The sequence below is a fragment of the Salvia hispanica genome, chromosome 6, assembly GCF_029641045.1.
Source record: "Salvia hispanica isolate PSC_SH4W2 chromosome 6, Shi_PSC_v1, whole genome shotgun sequence".
NCBI lineage: Eukaryota > Viridiplantae > Streptophyta > Magnoliopsida > Lamiales > Lamiaceae > Salvia > Salvia hispanica.
The window spans coordinates 11,396,699-11,412,367 of record NC_142697.1 but is presented as its reverse complement, the minus strand read 5'-3'; the positions used below and the strand labels follow the sequence as shown (position 1 = coordinate 11,412,367).

Below are 15,669 nucleotides of genomic sequence, written 5' to 3'. Positions count from 1 at the left end.
TTCCTTTTCGTTCTATCAGCTAGTATTTGTCACATTTACATTTTATTACTTTTTGGCAGAGTTATTTCTCTATTTTCCTTTTCGTTCTATCAGCTAGTATTTGTCATATTTACATTTTATTACTTTTTGGTAATAGAACATACACACTAATTCATTCTACTCATAATTTACTAATAAAAAAATAGGATGCACGTTTTACTAACATTTTCTACTCACTTCGTTAAAATTTCATAAAACCAAAGTTGTATCAACTATTAGCAAATGGAAGAAGTATAAGACTACACACAACAAGCAGGGGAGTATAAACTCGCTGGTATGACTACAAAGGTGAGGTCGCGTGGGGTCCGACCCCACCACCTTCCGAAGAACACCAAGAATTTATACTATAATCGAGCGTTTGAGATTTCGTCGACCCCGATGTTGACCCTGCTTCCACCCTAAAATTATACTCTGTCCGAAATTGTGAATTGAAAGTAACTTTTCAAAAAAATTAGAATAAACTTTTCAGAAAAATTGGAATAGTTCACTACATGTTTATTATAAGTGCATAAAATATTTATTACAAGTACATGCAATATTCATGATATGTAGTTGTACAATAAGAATTGGTTATTAAATGGATATGTCCCATTTTAGGAGTCTCGGTTGAGTTCGGCACGAGTTTTAAGAAATGTAAAGGAAAGTTGGTGAAAAAAGATGGTGGAATGTGGGTCCTACTTTATTATATTAGTTTTATAATAAAATGTGAGTGGAAAAAGAGTAGTGAAATGTGGAGACTAATACTATTTATAGAATATTTCAAACGGGACTGCTAAAGTGGGACACCCAAAAATGGTAAACCGGGACTCCTAAAATGGGATGGAGGGAGTACTTACTTATTTGTGAAATAGCTGGCACTTAGCAACATGCATGTTATAAGCATCTATCACGAAAAATAGTCACATTTTCTATTTCATCCGTCCACAAAAATTAGTCTCAATGTCTCCAGTTACTTCCAATTTTTTACTTATTCTTTTATCCTTGTCTCTCCTATTATTTACATTTTCTCTTTATCTCTCATACTTTACTCACAATTTCTTTATTTATTCACAATATACCAATTTTATATTAAAACTTGTGTCATCTACTTATGTGACTATTTTTTATGGAAGTAAGAAAGAAGTAGTAGTACTTTCCCAGTTTCATAGAAATAAATCATTTAAAATTGACATGAGTTTTAATGCATAAGATAGAGAAGAAAAGTACTTGAAATTGTGTAGTGAATGGTGGGGAACATAAATTTTTTTATAAAGTAAAATAAAAGCAGAAAAAATTAACATAAATGGATACAAACTATTTTCATGTCATGAAGAAATAGTCTATTTTTATAGAAGGGAGCATATGAAATCTTATCCGGTCATTTACATGTTAGTACTACGTTAATTTATTGGTAGCGTTTACTCCATATTTCATAATTTAACGTTTAAAATGGAGTAATAAAATTGTAAAGTAAAATTTGACAGGTAAACAAGATTAACTAGTTTCTCACCTTTCGATATCAAAATGAAAATTTATTTAGTACTCTCTTCGTTCTAAAGAATAGAGATATTTGAAATAACATAACTTTTAATGTAGTTGATAAAGTAAGAGAGAGATAAAAAAATGATTGGATATTATTAATGGTGAATGAGACCAACCTCAGTAGAGAAGAAAAAGGTTTTCTTATATAGAATTGGCCAATTTTTAAATGACATTCAGAAATGACAAATGTGATCTACTTTTAGAAGACGGAGGGAGTATTAAATACTCCATCTAGACATATGCCCAAGGTTTACCGAACCCGCGGTTAAAATTGAAACCGTAACTGTGAGAATTTTCCTGAACCGAAACCGTCGATTTTTGAATCGTGGTTCGGTTCAGGTTCAAAAATTTTCGAACTGAAACTGTGCTGGAACCGCTAGTTTCGGGCGGTTCCAAACCGGAACCGCGAAAACCTGCCAGAAAACCGTGAAACCAAGCCGGAACCGCAAAAAACCGGCGATTCGAAACCGTGAAAAACCGTAAAAAGACCGCCGGAAAAACCACCGGTTTGGAACCGGAACCGTAACCGCGAAACACCCTCGCGGTTCGGTTCCGATTCAACAATTTCTAAAACCGGAACCGTAACCGCCAGTTCCTAAACCGTGGGCACCTCTAACTCCATCCATCCAAAATAGATCACATTTGTCATTTTTAGTTGTCCATGAAAAATAGACTAATTTTGAAAAGGATCCCACATTTGCTACCTAATACTACAATTAAACATTAGTAATAATATTGATCTCACATTCCACTAACACTACTTTTTTCTCATTTTATTAATTTTATATTAAAATCTGTGCCATTAACATTGTGATCTATTTTTCATATACGGATGGAGTATTGGTATTATAAATCCATAGATATCATTAATAACCCACTTGGGCTATTTGAAAAGCAAAGAATAAGGCTGGCACCAAACTTGATTGATTGTCAGTTATTACAGGGTAAGGTATATTCTATACCTACATATTCTTCTCATTACTTGGATTTTTATTTTTCTCAAAAAGTATACGAGCATAAAATTTGTACATTAGCATACGTATCAATGAATTGATAGTTTAAGCGTGCTATTGAGATATGGGCGCGAATTCAGTGGTCCTTGTGATGTTTCTTGCATCTTAAAACATTAAAAAGAATTGTGTGTTGTAAGCAATGAAGCATATTATAATTGATGTCACATTTGCATCCGACATAAATTTTCATGAAAACGTGTCGCAAACAATTAATGACGCCATAATTTGATTAATTAATAATGCCATAGTTAGTAGCAGCCTGTAACTTCTATTTAGAGGCAAAACTGCGGGCCAGAGGCTTAATTATCTCTACATATTTGAAAGCTTGCGAAAATATATATTGATGCCATATTTTGATTAATTTAAGCTGATTGTATATCAGATTCACAAACAAATCAATGAATCTTAGGTTTAATACTCTGCACCATCCTGAAATATGATGTTAATATAAGCATAGTCAAAAGTGGTTATGACATTGAAATGATGTGAAATCATAAAATAAATACTTTCTCCTTCCCAAGCATCACGGAATTTAATGTATAATTATTAAATTAAGAGAGATGAGGAGAAGTTTAGTTAAAATAGTGGTATAAGACTATAAGTTGCATGTAAATTAATGTACATGGTGAAGGGTAATAGGTTTGAGATTATTTTTCATAAATGAAAATGAGATATTTTTATGGGCCGGCGAAAAAGGAAAGTGTCCTTATTTTTATGGGATGTAGAGAGTAAATACAATGAATATAGGAACTATAAATATGGACAGTGACAGACATATGATTTCAACTCTGGGGTCCAAACTATAATTAACAGTTGCGTGATATTTTTTTATATTTATCTCCACAAGTAGTTATGACATTAGTAAAGTTGTGCAGATAGATTAGTGTATGATAATACTACTCCCTCGGTCCCATAGAAATAAGTCATATTTCCTTTTTCGTCCGTCTCATACAAATAGTCCATATCCAGTTATGGTTCTTTTTTCTTCCCCTCTTTCACTTTATCATTTATGGTCCCACCAGCTACTACACAATTTCAACTATTTTTTCTCCTTCTCTCTTACTTTACCAATTACACATTAAAACATGTGCCAACCCTAAAGGGCCTATTTCTATGGAACGGAGGGAGTATAAGGGTGATGACAATAGCTAGAGATATATAAGTTTCGACGATAATCAGATGATGAAATTTTATAATTTATATTTTAATTTTCCCATACGTTGATAAACATATTCTATATCAATAAATGCATCAAAGAATTTCAACATAAGACATGCACAATATCAATAAAATTGTATTGATATTTTTGGGTACTTATGTTGAGATTCTCATGTCACTGTGGTGATATTTGTAATATACTATGTTTATATAAAAAAAATCGTGAAAATTTTTACTCCCTTCGTCCCGCTTAAGATGACACGTTTTCCTTTTTAGTTTGTCCCAACTAAGATGACACATTTCCTTTTTTGGAAACCTTCTCTCTCCAATTAATACTCTCAACCATTTTTTCCTACTCTTATTAAAATATTCATTTTTTTCTCTCTCTCTATTCTCTATGTTAATACTTACACTCACCTTTTCTCTCTCCAATTAAACACTTTAACCAATAACTCCTAAAATCCCTTCCGGCCAAGAAATGTGTCATCTTAGCCGGGATGGATGGAGTATATTAATAGATTGACTATTTTACCCTTTTGTTATATTTTATCTACTATTTATTGAAATCCATGAACTTTAATCTCATCCACTCATTTTAAGATCTAATGATGTAGGATTGGTCTTAGCGCCCTATCAATACATATATGACATATTTATTTTTCATAATAATCAAATTTTTTGAAATAAATTATCTTAAATAATCGTAATAAATACAATAATTATTAGGAGAAATTTTTTATGGCAAAATGTATTATTTAACATTAATAGCTAATCTATTTGAAAAAAAGCGTTGACAAAATAAAAACTTTGTGAAAGGGAAACAAAACTACTATGCACGAATTATGGTTGCAAAGTGTGTAATTTAACATTAATAGCTACTCTATTTGAAAAAATGGGAAGTGTTGACAAAATAAAAAACTTGAAAGGGAAACAAAACTACTCCCTCGCCGGATGACTGGGACAAACTTTGTGGGATAGAAGGAGTATACTATACACGAATTATGGTCTTCACGTGAGTCGAACTCGGCTCTCCTGAATGGAGGCCAGGAGTGCCCAAGTGCTTGAGCTAACAAATCTATATTTATACATAGTGGAGTACAATAATTGAAAACAAGTAAAAAAACAAATCTTAAGTCCTCCAAACTAAACGAATTATACTTTCCCAAAGGATTCCCCTCCAAAACTCTGTAAAATGTTGCCAACAAATTCATAGTATTTTCTTAAAATTTATTTTATCGTGTCCAAGGAAATCTGAAAATTACAAATTAACATGAAATGGAAAATTCACGTAGATAAATAATAAACAAATCAGGTTGATTACATCCCTAGAAGTGTTTTAAGAAAAAATGTTCTATTGTACGTAAACTTTGACCATTTTCAACTAAATAATTCTTGGTAAAATAAATTAATTAAATTTAACAAACAATGAGTTAATTAATTAAATTCATTTTATTTAGAAAGTATTATGTGAATTCATTTTATGAAATTATTTTCATTTATAGTTAATTATTTTAGTTTCTGTCATTAACCAAATAACTCATCATTAGGACATATTATTGTTTACCATTGGAGAATGAAAAAATATTCGTTTCTTCACAAGTACATGATTTGCTTCATAAATTGTTGATGGAATTTAAATATATGACAATTTTTAAGGTATTCACTCTATCAAGTGAAAAAATATTGGGCAGGAATCTATATAAATAGAGGTGGGTCAAAATTCTTAAACTAGAAAAAAATAGTGACTCTCGTATTATTATTACTATTAGCCTGACTATGAGCCTCCTATTTGTGATTGTTTTGATAATTTATGCCCTAATATGTAAAAAATATATTGGTCTTTCTAGTGGTTGAAGGTGAGATGCCTATTTAGCAAAAGACTCCACATCCGTATGCATCACCAAACCAAACATTGCTGGTGGAAGGTGGTGGATCATTAATGCCCTTTAAAATAGACAATGCGACCATCTCACATTATTCCAATCCTCCCAAATCTCTCCTTTTTGCCTTCCATAAATATAAAATCTATTTAAAAATAAACTGAAATTAAACAATCGCTTTACTTTAATGAACTGCGATTGTATACATAATGAAAATCAATGTATAGTGTTAATCGTATTAATAAATTAATTAAATTCAATTCTATTCCGATTCAATCAATTCCAATTAATTTGGACAAACTTTAATTAAGACGGAGACAACAAATAAATTCAAGAAATTAATTTTCGTTTATATTTATCATTATTATATACTGATCCCTAGGTTGCACAATTGCACTTATTTTAATTATTTCTTATTCAAAATTTTATTCTTTGTTATATGGAATAAAAATTCCATACAAATAAAATGAGATCCAAATAGGAAGGAATGTTAATTAATGAAATGTCAGTTAGTTTGATTTTATTTTCAGTGTCCATGCAGGTTGCGTAAACACATATATATTCACTGGAGTAGTTATAATTTAGTACTCAACAAAACTTAAAAAACAAGAAAAGATAAGAACTTATTATTTCATGAGATGTGATAGCTTTTGCACTGAAAAATCATTAAAACAAGCATAAACACGACGCCACAGACACTGACTCTGCCGTCATCATCTAAACCAGATTTTCTGGTATGAATTCCAATATCGTGGCCTCCATCAAATATGACATGATAGATAGTATTCTCTCCGTCTCAGGGAAATAACTCATTCCTTGGGCGATATGAGATTTTATGCAGTTTTATTTTGTGTCTTAAGATAAGAGAGTAAAGTAAGATAGAGAAAATAAAGTAAAAAGTGAATCATCTTAAATTGGAAGGAGGGAGTTATATTTTGGATGGTTAATTTATTGATAAAAATTCTGCATTAAAATATAAAAAGATGAGGTGAAGTCTCTTCTAACATTGCAATCTTTAATGTTCCCAACTGCTACTCGACTACTGCATGTGTCTAATAGTGCAAATTTATTAGCCACGACAAATACTCATTTTTCATACACATACGCACATGTGTGTACACAGATCAAAGGCTTTTGTATGATGAGATTGGATAAGGTTTAGTATTTGCCGACCGCGATTTGCTTACATATTTAAGACACCTTTTCTTGTAATCGACATTGTGTCCACATTAGTGTTATAAGGCGAACTGTACGTGCTTCATAAGCACCTAATTTATTATTAAATCATTGTTTAATTGAATTAGCTAGCTAGGAACTTTCTGGTTTGTTGGATCCACTATTGAAATATACATGACTGACATATAAAATATCCAGCTTTTATTAGGATGTTCTAATAAGAAGTTATGTACTATGCATTAAAGTTTGTTAGTCTTGGATCTTATTTAGGCTTTATGCATTGGGCTAATATATAGTCTAATAGTTTAGCGGCTAAATAATCCATATTTCCTTGTCTTTGATAGTGGATACTTTTATGACTATGGAAAGATATAAATAAATTAGGGTAAATAGCCATTTAAATCATTTAAGTTTGGGTAAATTTAGTTTATCCTCAAAGTTTAAAATCTGCTGATTAAATCAAGAAGTTTAAAATTTTTAGTTTATCCCATAGGTTGGATTTTAGGTGGAATCTTTGCATCTCTACATTGAAATCGATCTTGAAATGTCAATTCAATTTTAAAAACAAGTTCCTTGGGATTACACTTTGGGTTATACACACATCTTTTTCGTGATTTAAATCTCAATCCACGTCAACAAAGATTCTACCTATAATTTGACTCATGAGATAATATAGAAAAATTGAAATTTCGTGATTTAATTAGTTGATTTTAAACTTTGTGAAATTGACTAGATTTTGACCAAATTTGGTGATTTAAATGACTATTTACCCAACAAATTAACACTTCTTCCTCGTGTTTATTTCCTTATATCGTTTGCTAGTTATTTAAGCTAAAGGCTAATTGGGCAGGTTTATCCAATAATTTATAGATGAGACATGATCATTCACAAGTTGATATGGGACATAATAGAGGTTTTCAACACACTCTTGCATTTGTGGGCTGGTACGTGCGACTTTCACATGCGCAAATAAAAAGATCACATCGAATTGGGCCAATTCTAATATACTCCCTCCATCCAAAAAAAATAGAGCAATTGGTGTATGACACGAGTTTTAATGTAAAATTGGTAAAACAAGAGAGAAGGGAAAAAAGTAAGAGAGAAGGAGAAAAAGTAAGTGAGAAGTAGTGTTAGTGGAATTATGTGTAGGGTTATTATTTGTTGAAAACTTTCCATAAAGAAATGTGCTCTATTTTTGTGGACGGCCAAAAATGGTAAATGTGTTCTATTTTTTATGGACGAAGGGAGTATTACATAAAATAAGTCATTGACCTCTTTATAAAGTCTAATAATTAAGTGAAGACTGTTATTTTGAAAATACGTAATTAAATGAGACATGATCGTCAAAAAATTAATACTCTTTCCGCCCATAGAGCACATTTACCATTTTTGGCCATCCACAAAAAATAGAACACATTCATTTATAGAAAATTTTCAATAAATAATTATACTAATACGGAGTATTTTTCTTTTGCTGATTTTATGTGACCATTATATTAATATTGAAAATACAATAAAAATAGTAGTGTGTGTCGTGGTGGAATTGAAGCCGCAAAGGGCAGTGACACGTCAATAAAAAATGTGCTGACCGGATTGCAAGTTGATTTTTGTCTTAATCCATTGATCCACTAACACTACTTCTCACTTACTTTTTCTTCTTCCCTCTTATTTTTTTCCTTTCTCTCTAATTTGACCAATTCTATATTAAAATCCGTGTCATACACTAACTGCTCTATTTTTTGTGGACGAAGGGAGTATGGGACAAGAATGTGAGATTTCACTAAACTGTACTCCCTCTACCTGTTATTAAATGTCACACTTTAACTCGGCACGCGTTTTAAAAAATATAATGGCACGTGAGTTGATAAAGTTAGTGAAATGTGAGTCCTACTTTTATGTAATAGTTTTATAACAAAATTTGAGTGTAAATAGGTTAGAGGAATATGGGTCCATTGCAAAAAAAGAATAAAAAGTAAGTGTGTCAAATATTAACGGACGGATCAAAATGGAAACTGGGAATATTTAGTGGCGGAAGAAGAGAGTAGTATTCTTAGTTTGGAAATTAAAAAAAAAAACAAGATTAGGGATAATAAGTTTAATGAAACTAAAGTAATAGGTCTCTATGTTCTATTAAAATGAAATATTTTTTTAATTGTTTTATTAAAAATGATATATTTTCTAAAATTAAAGTAATAATAATATTATTTTTCTCTTATTTTATTATCCAACTAATTTATAAATTAATACTCCATCTGTTCCATAGTAATAAAGGCATTTCATTTTGCGCACTTGTTTTGAAAAAATAATTATAAATAGTTAAAGTGGAGAAAAAGTAAAGTAAGAGAGAGAATATTGTAGATAAGACTATTCTCTACATTATTCTTTCTCTTACTTTACTTTTTCTCCATTTTAGCTATTTATAATTATTTTTTCAAAATGAGTGTACAAAATGAAATGCCTCTATTTACTATGGAACAGAGGGAGTACTATATAAAATTTTATGTCGAAAAACAAATATTCCCTCTGTCCCATTAGAAATGAAACGTTTTCTTTTTTAGTTTGTCCCATTAGAGCATCTCCAATGGAGATAGGCTAGCCACAGGCTAGCCACTCTCTCTCTCTCTGCCACGTCATCAGTACTAAAATTCCACCTGCCACATCATCATTTTAAGCAAAAAGGCTAGCCGCAATAAAAATAATTCAATTTACGGAATTAAATTTACAAGACATATACGGGAAAATTCATTAATTTCATTTAAATATAAAAAAAGGTACATTGATTAAAAAAAATTACATAATAAAAAAAACGGGCTTCCACACACGAGCCCCACCTCTCTCTACTCCTCTTCGCCATCGCCGCCGCCACCCGGGACCTCCACATCTGTGGCATCTGAGCCCGCGTCTGAGCCCCCCAACTGTGCCCTCGCGGCATCCAAGTCGACCCGCATGCTCTCAAGCATTGAGTGAAGAAACCTCTTCTCCATGGGTTAGTTGCGGCCTTCCAATCTTGGAAGACCTTGTACATCTGCTCCCGCGTTTTTTGAGGCTAGAAGAAGGTGAGCGTGGGTGGGGGGGTTGTCGACTGGACCTCCTGGGGCGATAGGGGGAGGATCCCCTCGCTGCCCGTTGCACCCGATTTTGGCCAACCGGGCGAGTGCAGCGAGCAAACGATGGAGGGGACGGAAACTATTCAGCATCCGGGGGGAGGTCGTGGGAACCGCTGCTACCGCTGTAATCGCCGGAATAGTTCAGCTTCTGCTTCTTCGGCCACCCAGCTTCGACCCCCGCCTGGAACTTCTCGTAGTCCTTCAGCACCAGATAGCAGTTCCAGTAGGTGAATTCCTTATAAGTCCCCGACATGGGGAACAGACTCTCCGCTATCCTCCGGCAGTCCTCAGTCTGCCCACTAGTTTGCATGCGGAGGGCGTTATCGTACAAGCCCAAAAATCGGCCAACCGCGCTATAATGCGTTCCCACACCTTCCGACACTCCTCCCCGGTGTAGTCCTTTCCATGCGGGCAGTTCCTCTTATAGGTTGCTCTAATCTTAGCCCACATGTTGACGATCCTCTGGTTGTTCGCAACCAGGGGATCGTCGCAAACCGACACCCACGCCTTGGACAGAGCGACGTTCTCATCGTCCGTCCATTTCCTCCGTGCGGTGGTGTCGTCAACAGCCGGCTGCGACGACTCGCTGACCACCATGCTCTTCCCCTTGTCCTTCTTCTTCTTCGGCGCGGCCCGACCCCGCTCTGCTCCCCCTGTTGGAACGGGAGTGTCCGCCTCATCGACATCGATCCCCAACTCCTGTAATGAGAAACGGTCATCCCCAGTGAACTGCGTATCCACCGGGGTCGATGTGTGAGACGAAGCCGTCAAAAAGTCAAGAGTGGGACGATAGACCGTGTCCCCCCTCCCCCCCCCCCCCCCCCCCCCGCGACCCCTGCATCCCGGGCTGCACCCCCCTGCCATACCGGCATCATCCCCATCATCTGTTGTATCATCTGCGGCGTACCTCCCCACCCCGACATTGCCTGCCCGCCGCTGGCCTGCCCCCCGCCCGGCATCGCCTGCCCGCCCGCCATCAATCCCATCAACTGTTGCCAAGGGTACATGTTGTACTGCCCGCCCATCTGCCCCCATCCAGACCCCACGGGTACCGTGGGAGTTTGAGACCCGCTCGTCGCCGGAGTAGACTGGTTGTTGTTGTCCATCTCTCGATGTTGCTCTTGTACAGAAATTTAGATAGAGAGAAAACTCGTTAAAACAAGTGGTGCAAATGAAAATGACGTGAAAATCGCGAATATATAGTGTTTCAAAAATTAAAACAATAATAATAAAAAATTACGCTGGCCGATCGCCAGCCTGCAATGGCGGCCAGTGCATTGGCGAGCGCCTTCAAATCGCCGTGCGCTTGCCTAATGGCTAGCCGATTCAGCGCTCGCCGGTCGCAGTAGTTCGGCTAGCCAACCAGCTAGCGCCGCGAATCGGCTAGCCGCTATTGGAGATGCTCTTAGAATTTAGAAATGAAACGTTTCCTAAAACGGAAACATCTCTATCTCTACCTTTTCATCTCTCTTACTTACTCTTTCTTCATTAACACTATATAAAAATATGTGACGATTCTCAAATATTACATATTTAATGGGACGGAGGGAGTAAAATAGTCCTACCGGTTACCTTTTGAAAATACTGCACTCATACACTGTTAAGGATTTAATGTGGTCCCAGTTATCCCTCTCCATTACCACGCATGCCCAGACAACCTCTGCAGTTAACCTCAACTCATTCTCTAACTAAAGATTTGCAACCTACAGTTGAACCATGATACACAAAACATGATAAACAAAACATCCTGGTTTTCCCCTATAAAATTTCCATGACAGCTAGACCAATCATTAGTCAATTAATTAACTCTCTTCTTGAATATCACTTTTAATTTATTAAATTAATCCCTTGTTCATGAACTTCTCTCTATAATCATTCAGTTCAGTATATGCACTATTGTTAAATTTCTTTTTATGTCTACTATACTTCTCTTCGTCCTTATTTAATGTCTATATCTTTTTATCCATTTTTTTACGAAGCTAAATAATTTTTTATATCCCTCCGTCCACAAAAAATAGGGCACATTTACCATTTTTTGCCGTAAAAAAAATAGTGCACATTCATTTATAGAAAGTTTTCAAAAAATAATAATTCTACACATCATTCCACTAACACTACTTCTCACTTACTTTTTTCTATTATCTCTTACTTCTCATTTTTTGTGGACGGAGGGAGTATTATGCATCTATCCGATATGAGAAATTTATTCCAAGATATGAAAGGACTAAGGAGTATTATATTTTAATTTATACATTAAAAATGGTAAACGAATTTATCATATTACAAATTATTCCTCTTTTCTTTTGTTAAACCTTGTGGAGTTACTTCGGAAAGGGAATAAATAAAATTTGGGTTTTTATCTATATATAATTTGTAAATTTGATGATTAATCGGTTTGAAAATAATACGGAGTATATAATTAAGGCATTAAAATAAATAGTATAAAAACACTAACATATCAGGACGTACATGAACTTTATAATGTCACATTTACTTTTAAAAACAAGTCACTGACATATGATCCTCTGGATATATGGATGGATATTATTTTATGTACGTTATAAACATTGTTGGTATAGTCCAATAATTAGGCTGTAATGTTCCTACGCATACTTTTTTTAGACACATGAACTGTCATGTTACAAAACCTACTTCAGTTTTGAATTATATAAATTAATGCAAACATTAAGGCGACGGATTCTCCATAAATCTGCGGTGACCTGTCCAATAACTGGGATTTCTTCTTCACTCAAAATCATTTCAGTTACAAAAAGACTCTCGCAGAAGAAAGGCACAAATCTACAGCTTCCTTCCCTCAAAGGCAAAGAACACACACACCCTCTTTTACCACCGATCGATGCTCAATTCATATCTTCCTCCCAATTTCTAAAATCAAAAACGAAAAATGAAAAACATAGCGATATGCTACAGCGAGCACGCGATCAAAGTCTCGGATTCATACTGCTCCGGCGCATCAAACCACACAACCAACAACACCTCTTCATCACCTCTCTCCGCAATTCCTCCTTCAATTCAAACCGCCGTCGCCTCAATTTACAAAGTCAAACTCTCCAACGAGAAGCAGTTTCTAATCAGAATCACCTGGTGCACTCCGAATCTCGCCTTCTCCATCACCATCTCCGACCACCCATTTTCCGCGCCAAAATTGAGCAGAAACTTCAAAATTCCCCGCCGCCAAAGGGGGTCGGAGCGTCTCCACTCCGGCGGATTGACGGCCGACGTTCTGTGGGACCTCCGCCGCGCGAGGTTCGGGCCAGGGCCCGAACCCGTGTCCGGCTTCTACATGGCGGTGTTAGTCAACTCTGAGCTGGCGCTGACGCTCGGGGACATGGAGCACGAGTTGGAAGAGGTGACGAAATTGTGCGTGCCAAAAAAGTTCTCGTTGATATCGCGGGGGGAGAGGCTCTCGGGAGGCGGCGTTTACGCGGCGAGGGGGAGATTCAGCGAGGGAGGGGCGTGGCACGATATTGTGATAAGGTTTAGGGGAGGCTTGCTGAGTGTTGAGGTGGATGGTAAGAGCGTGATCGAGGTGAAGAGACTGCAGTGGAATTTTAGGGGGAATCAGAGCATCTTTTTGGATGGATTGATGATCGATTTGATGTGGGATGTGCATGATTGGATGTTCAAGCCTTCCTCTGGCTGTGCTGTTTTCTTGTTTCGGACAAGGACGGGTTCGGACAGCAGGCTCTGGTTGGAGGATACACATTTTCACCTTGCCTTCTCATTTCTCGTTTTCGCATCCAAGAATCCAGATTGAATTTTTGTAAGAAAAAAATCATAGTTTTATATATTGCTTTTGTTTGATTGGATTCTCTTCATTGAATTTATTGTGTTTTGATTGATTTTGTTTTTGGCGACCATTACCAAGGGAAGAAAAGGAGATGTCTTGTAAATTCATATCAGTGTACATTAGTCTAATTGTTTTATTGTGTCTTTTTTCTTTCCAATTGAGATATTTCAATGTAGGATGCAACTTTTTTTCAATTTATCTTATGCAGTTGGTACTGCGATCTTGTATCTCATTTCTTCCTCGGTACTGTTATTACCTGTGTAAGTCTCCGAGTCAGAAATGAAATGAATGCAGAGATAAGAACATTTTTTTTAGTTTTATCACATGTGTACCAAATCCGCGTGTAATCCGACTAATTCTGTTTGACCAAGTTTGCAGATTAAGACCGAAAATCTCTCAGCGGGTGACGGATTTGAACCCATGACCTCAAATAGTGGCAGACGCAAAAATGAACATAAGTAGGGGCTTAATTTTCAAAATTTTACTTTAAAATAATTTTTTGATTATTAATAGGGACTTTTATATGATGATATGTACTCCATAAGATATGAATAAATTTTAAAACTTTATAATAGAAAAAAGTTTAAAAAATGAATTCATTAGGAGCTAAAGCCCCTCCTCAAGTATATGTAGTTCCGTCCATGACCTCAAGGTCACCACAACTCCGTCCTTGTTGTTTTGCCTCAACTTTTTGTGGACATGAGTCTTTAATCCATAGTTTAACAACAAAAACAAGTATTAGAAAAGCTTAATTGTTTGGTATATGTGCAATGATTCACATCATTGTCCATTTTAAAAGATAAATTAAAGTTTTGCAAATAAGACAAGTCCAAAAATGAAATGTCCTCTAAATAAGAGTTGACAAATGGGTAGAGCTGACCCAGCCCGACTCATACCTGCCTCGACTAGATAACTCAAGGCCTAGGCTAGGTCGGGCCCACCACCAAAGCGGATTAAGTTGTGTTTGTTTCTATAAATTTGGACTCAAGCCAGGCTAGACCCATTTAGTTTGTGGATTGAGCGGCCTGATTAGGTTATGTAGAAAATTATTTTTTCAAGCATTTTTTTAATTATAATGTATTTTTAATATTTTTATTAAATATATTAGCATAAAATAGATATATTTAGAGGATCAATTCATTTATGAATATTTTCAGTTATAGTTATGTAGGGATCAGACCATTCAGGATTCACTAATTACCGAAACCTATTTTATTTCATTGCAAGTTGGAGATGGTCAATCTCCCAACCACACAGACCAGATACAATCAAAGGGGAAAAAAATACAATATAATCTATTAGATAGATACAAGCTAAAGGATCCTAGCACTAGTCAGAACCCATAACCGATTCTGATTGCAAGACAAGAAAGTTGCGCGCTTCATCTGCACACTAAATAGATGTATTAGTAACACAAGAAATCAGATCCTAACGAATCTGACTAAGAAACCAAAAGGAAACAAAGTTAGAAAAAATAAGATATGGCTCAGGTTGCACACGCAACTTCACAGGGCCAAAGATCTTCTCTATCTTCACCAACTAGTCACAAGGGGGCACAACGAGACCAATCGAACCCCAAAACCTAGGGATCCACTGAGTGCTACTTCAGACCGGCCGACTACCACACGAAATCACCACAACACCTTGGAATCACAGCCTAAGGCACTAGAAGTTATAGGTCTCTCAGATCACAAGAAAACCGCCTGAAGATCTTTACTCAAAATGAACAGATCTAGAACTCAACCGTTCGATCTTGTACAAACCGATCGATCAACACAGAGGTTGAAGGATCTACACTCATCACTCACTAAAATATGAGGGAGAGAGTGACCAAAGAAGAAGATCGGCGATGATCAGAGAAGAGAAAGAGAGGGACAGAAGATTCTAGAGAGAAGGCACACGAAAAATATCCAGAGAGAGAGAGAGAGAGAGTACATTGCATAATGAGAGGTGGTGAGAGAGGG

The 15,669-nt window shown here is 35.7% G+C and overlaps 1 protein-coding gene across 1 annotated transcript; it reads left to right on the top strand.

Annotated features, from left to right (window-relative positions):
- The first annotated feature begins 12,619 nt into the window (after positions 1–12,619).
- LOC125206204 (uncharacterized) lies at positions 12,620–14,025 on the top strand. Its single transcript, XM_048105491.2, has one exon. It carries the CDS (start codon positions 12,800–12,802, stop codon positions 13,670–13,672), a length of 873 nt encoding a protein of 290 aa, XP_047961448.1. The 5' UTR covers positions 12,620–12,799; the 3' UTR covers positions 13,673–14,025.
- The last annotated feature ends 1,644 nt before the right edge of the window (positions 14,026–15,669 follow it).

What these genes read in the sequence shown, in the direction of transcription:
- LOC125206204 (XM_048105491.2), top strand. Translation starts at nt 12,800, where the DNA reads ATGAAAAACATAGCGATATGCTACAGCGAGCACGCGATCAAAGTCTCG.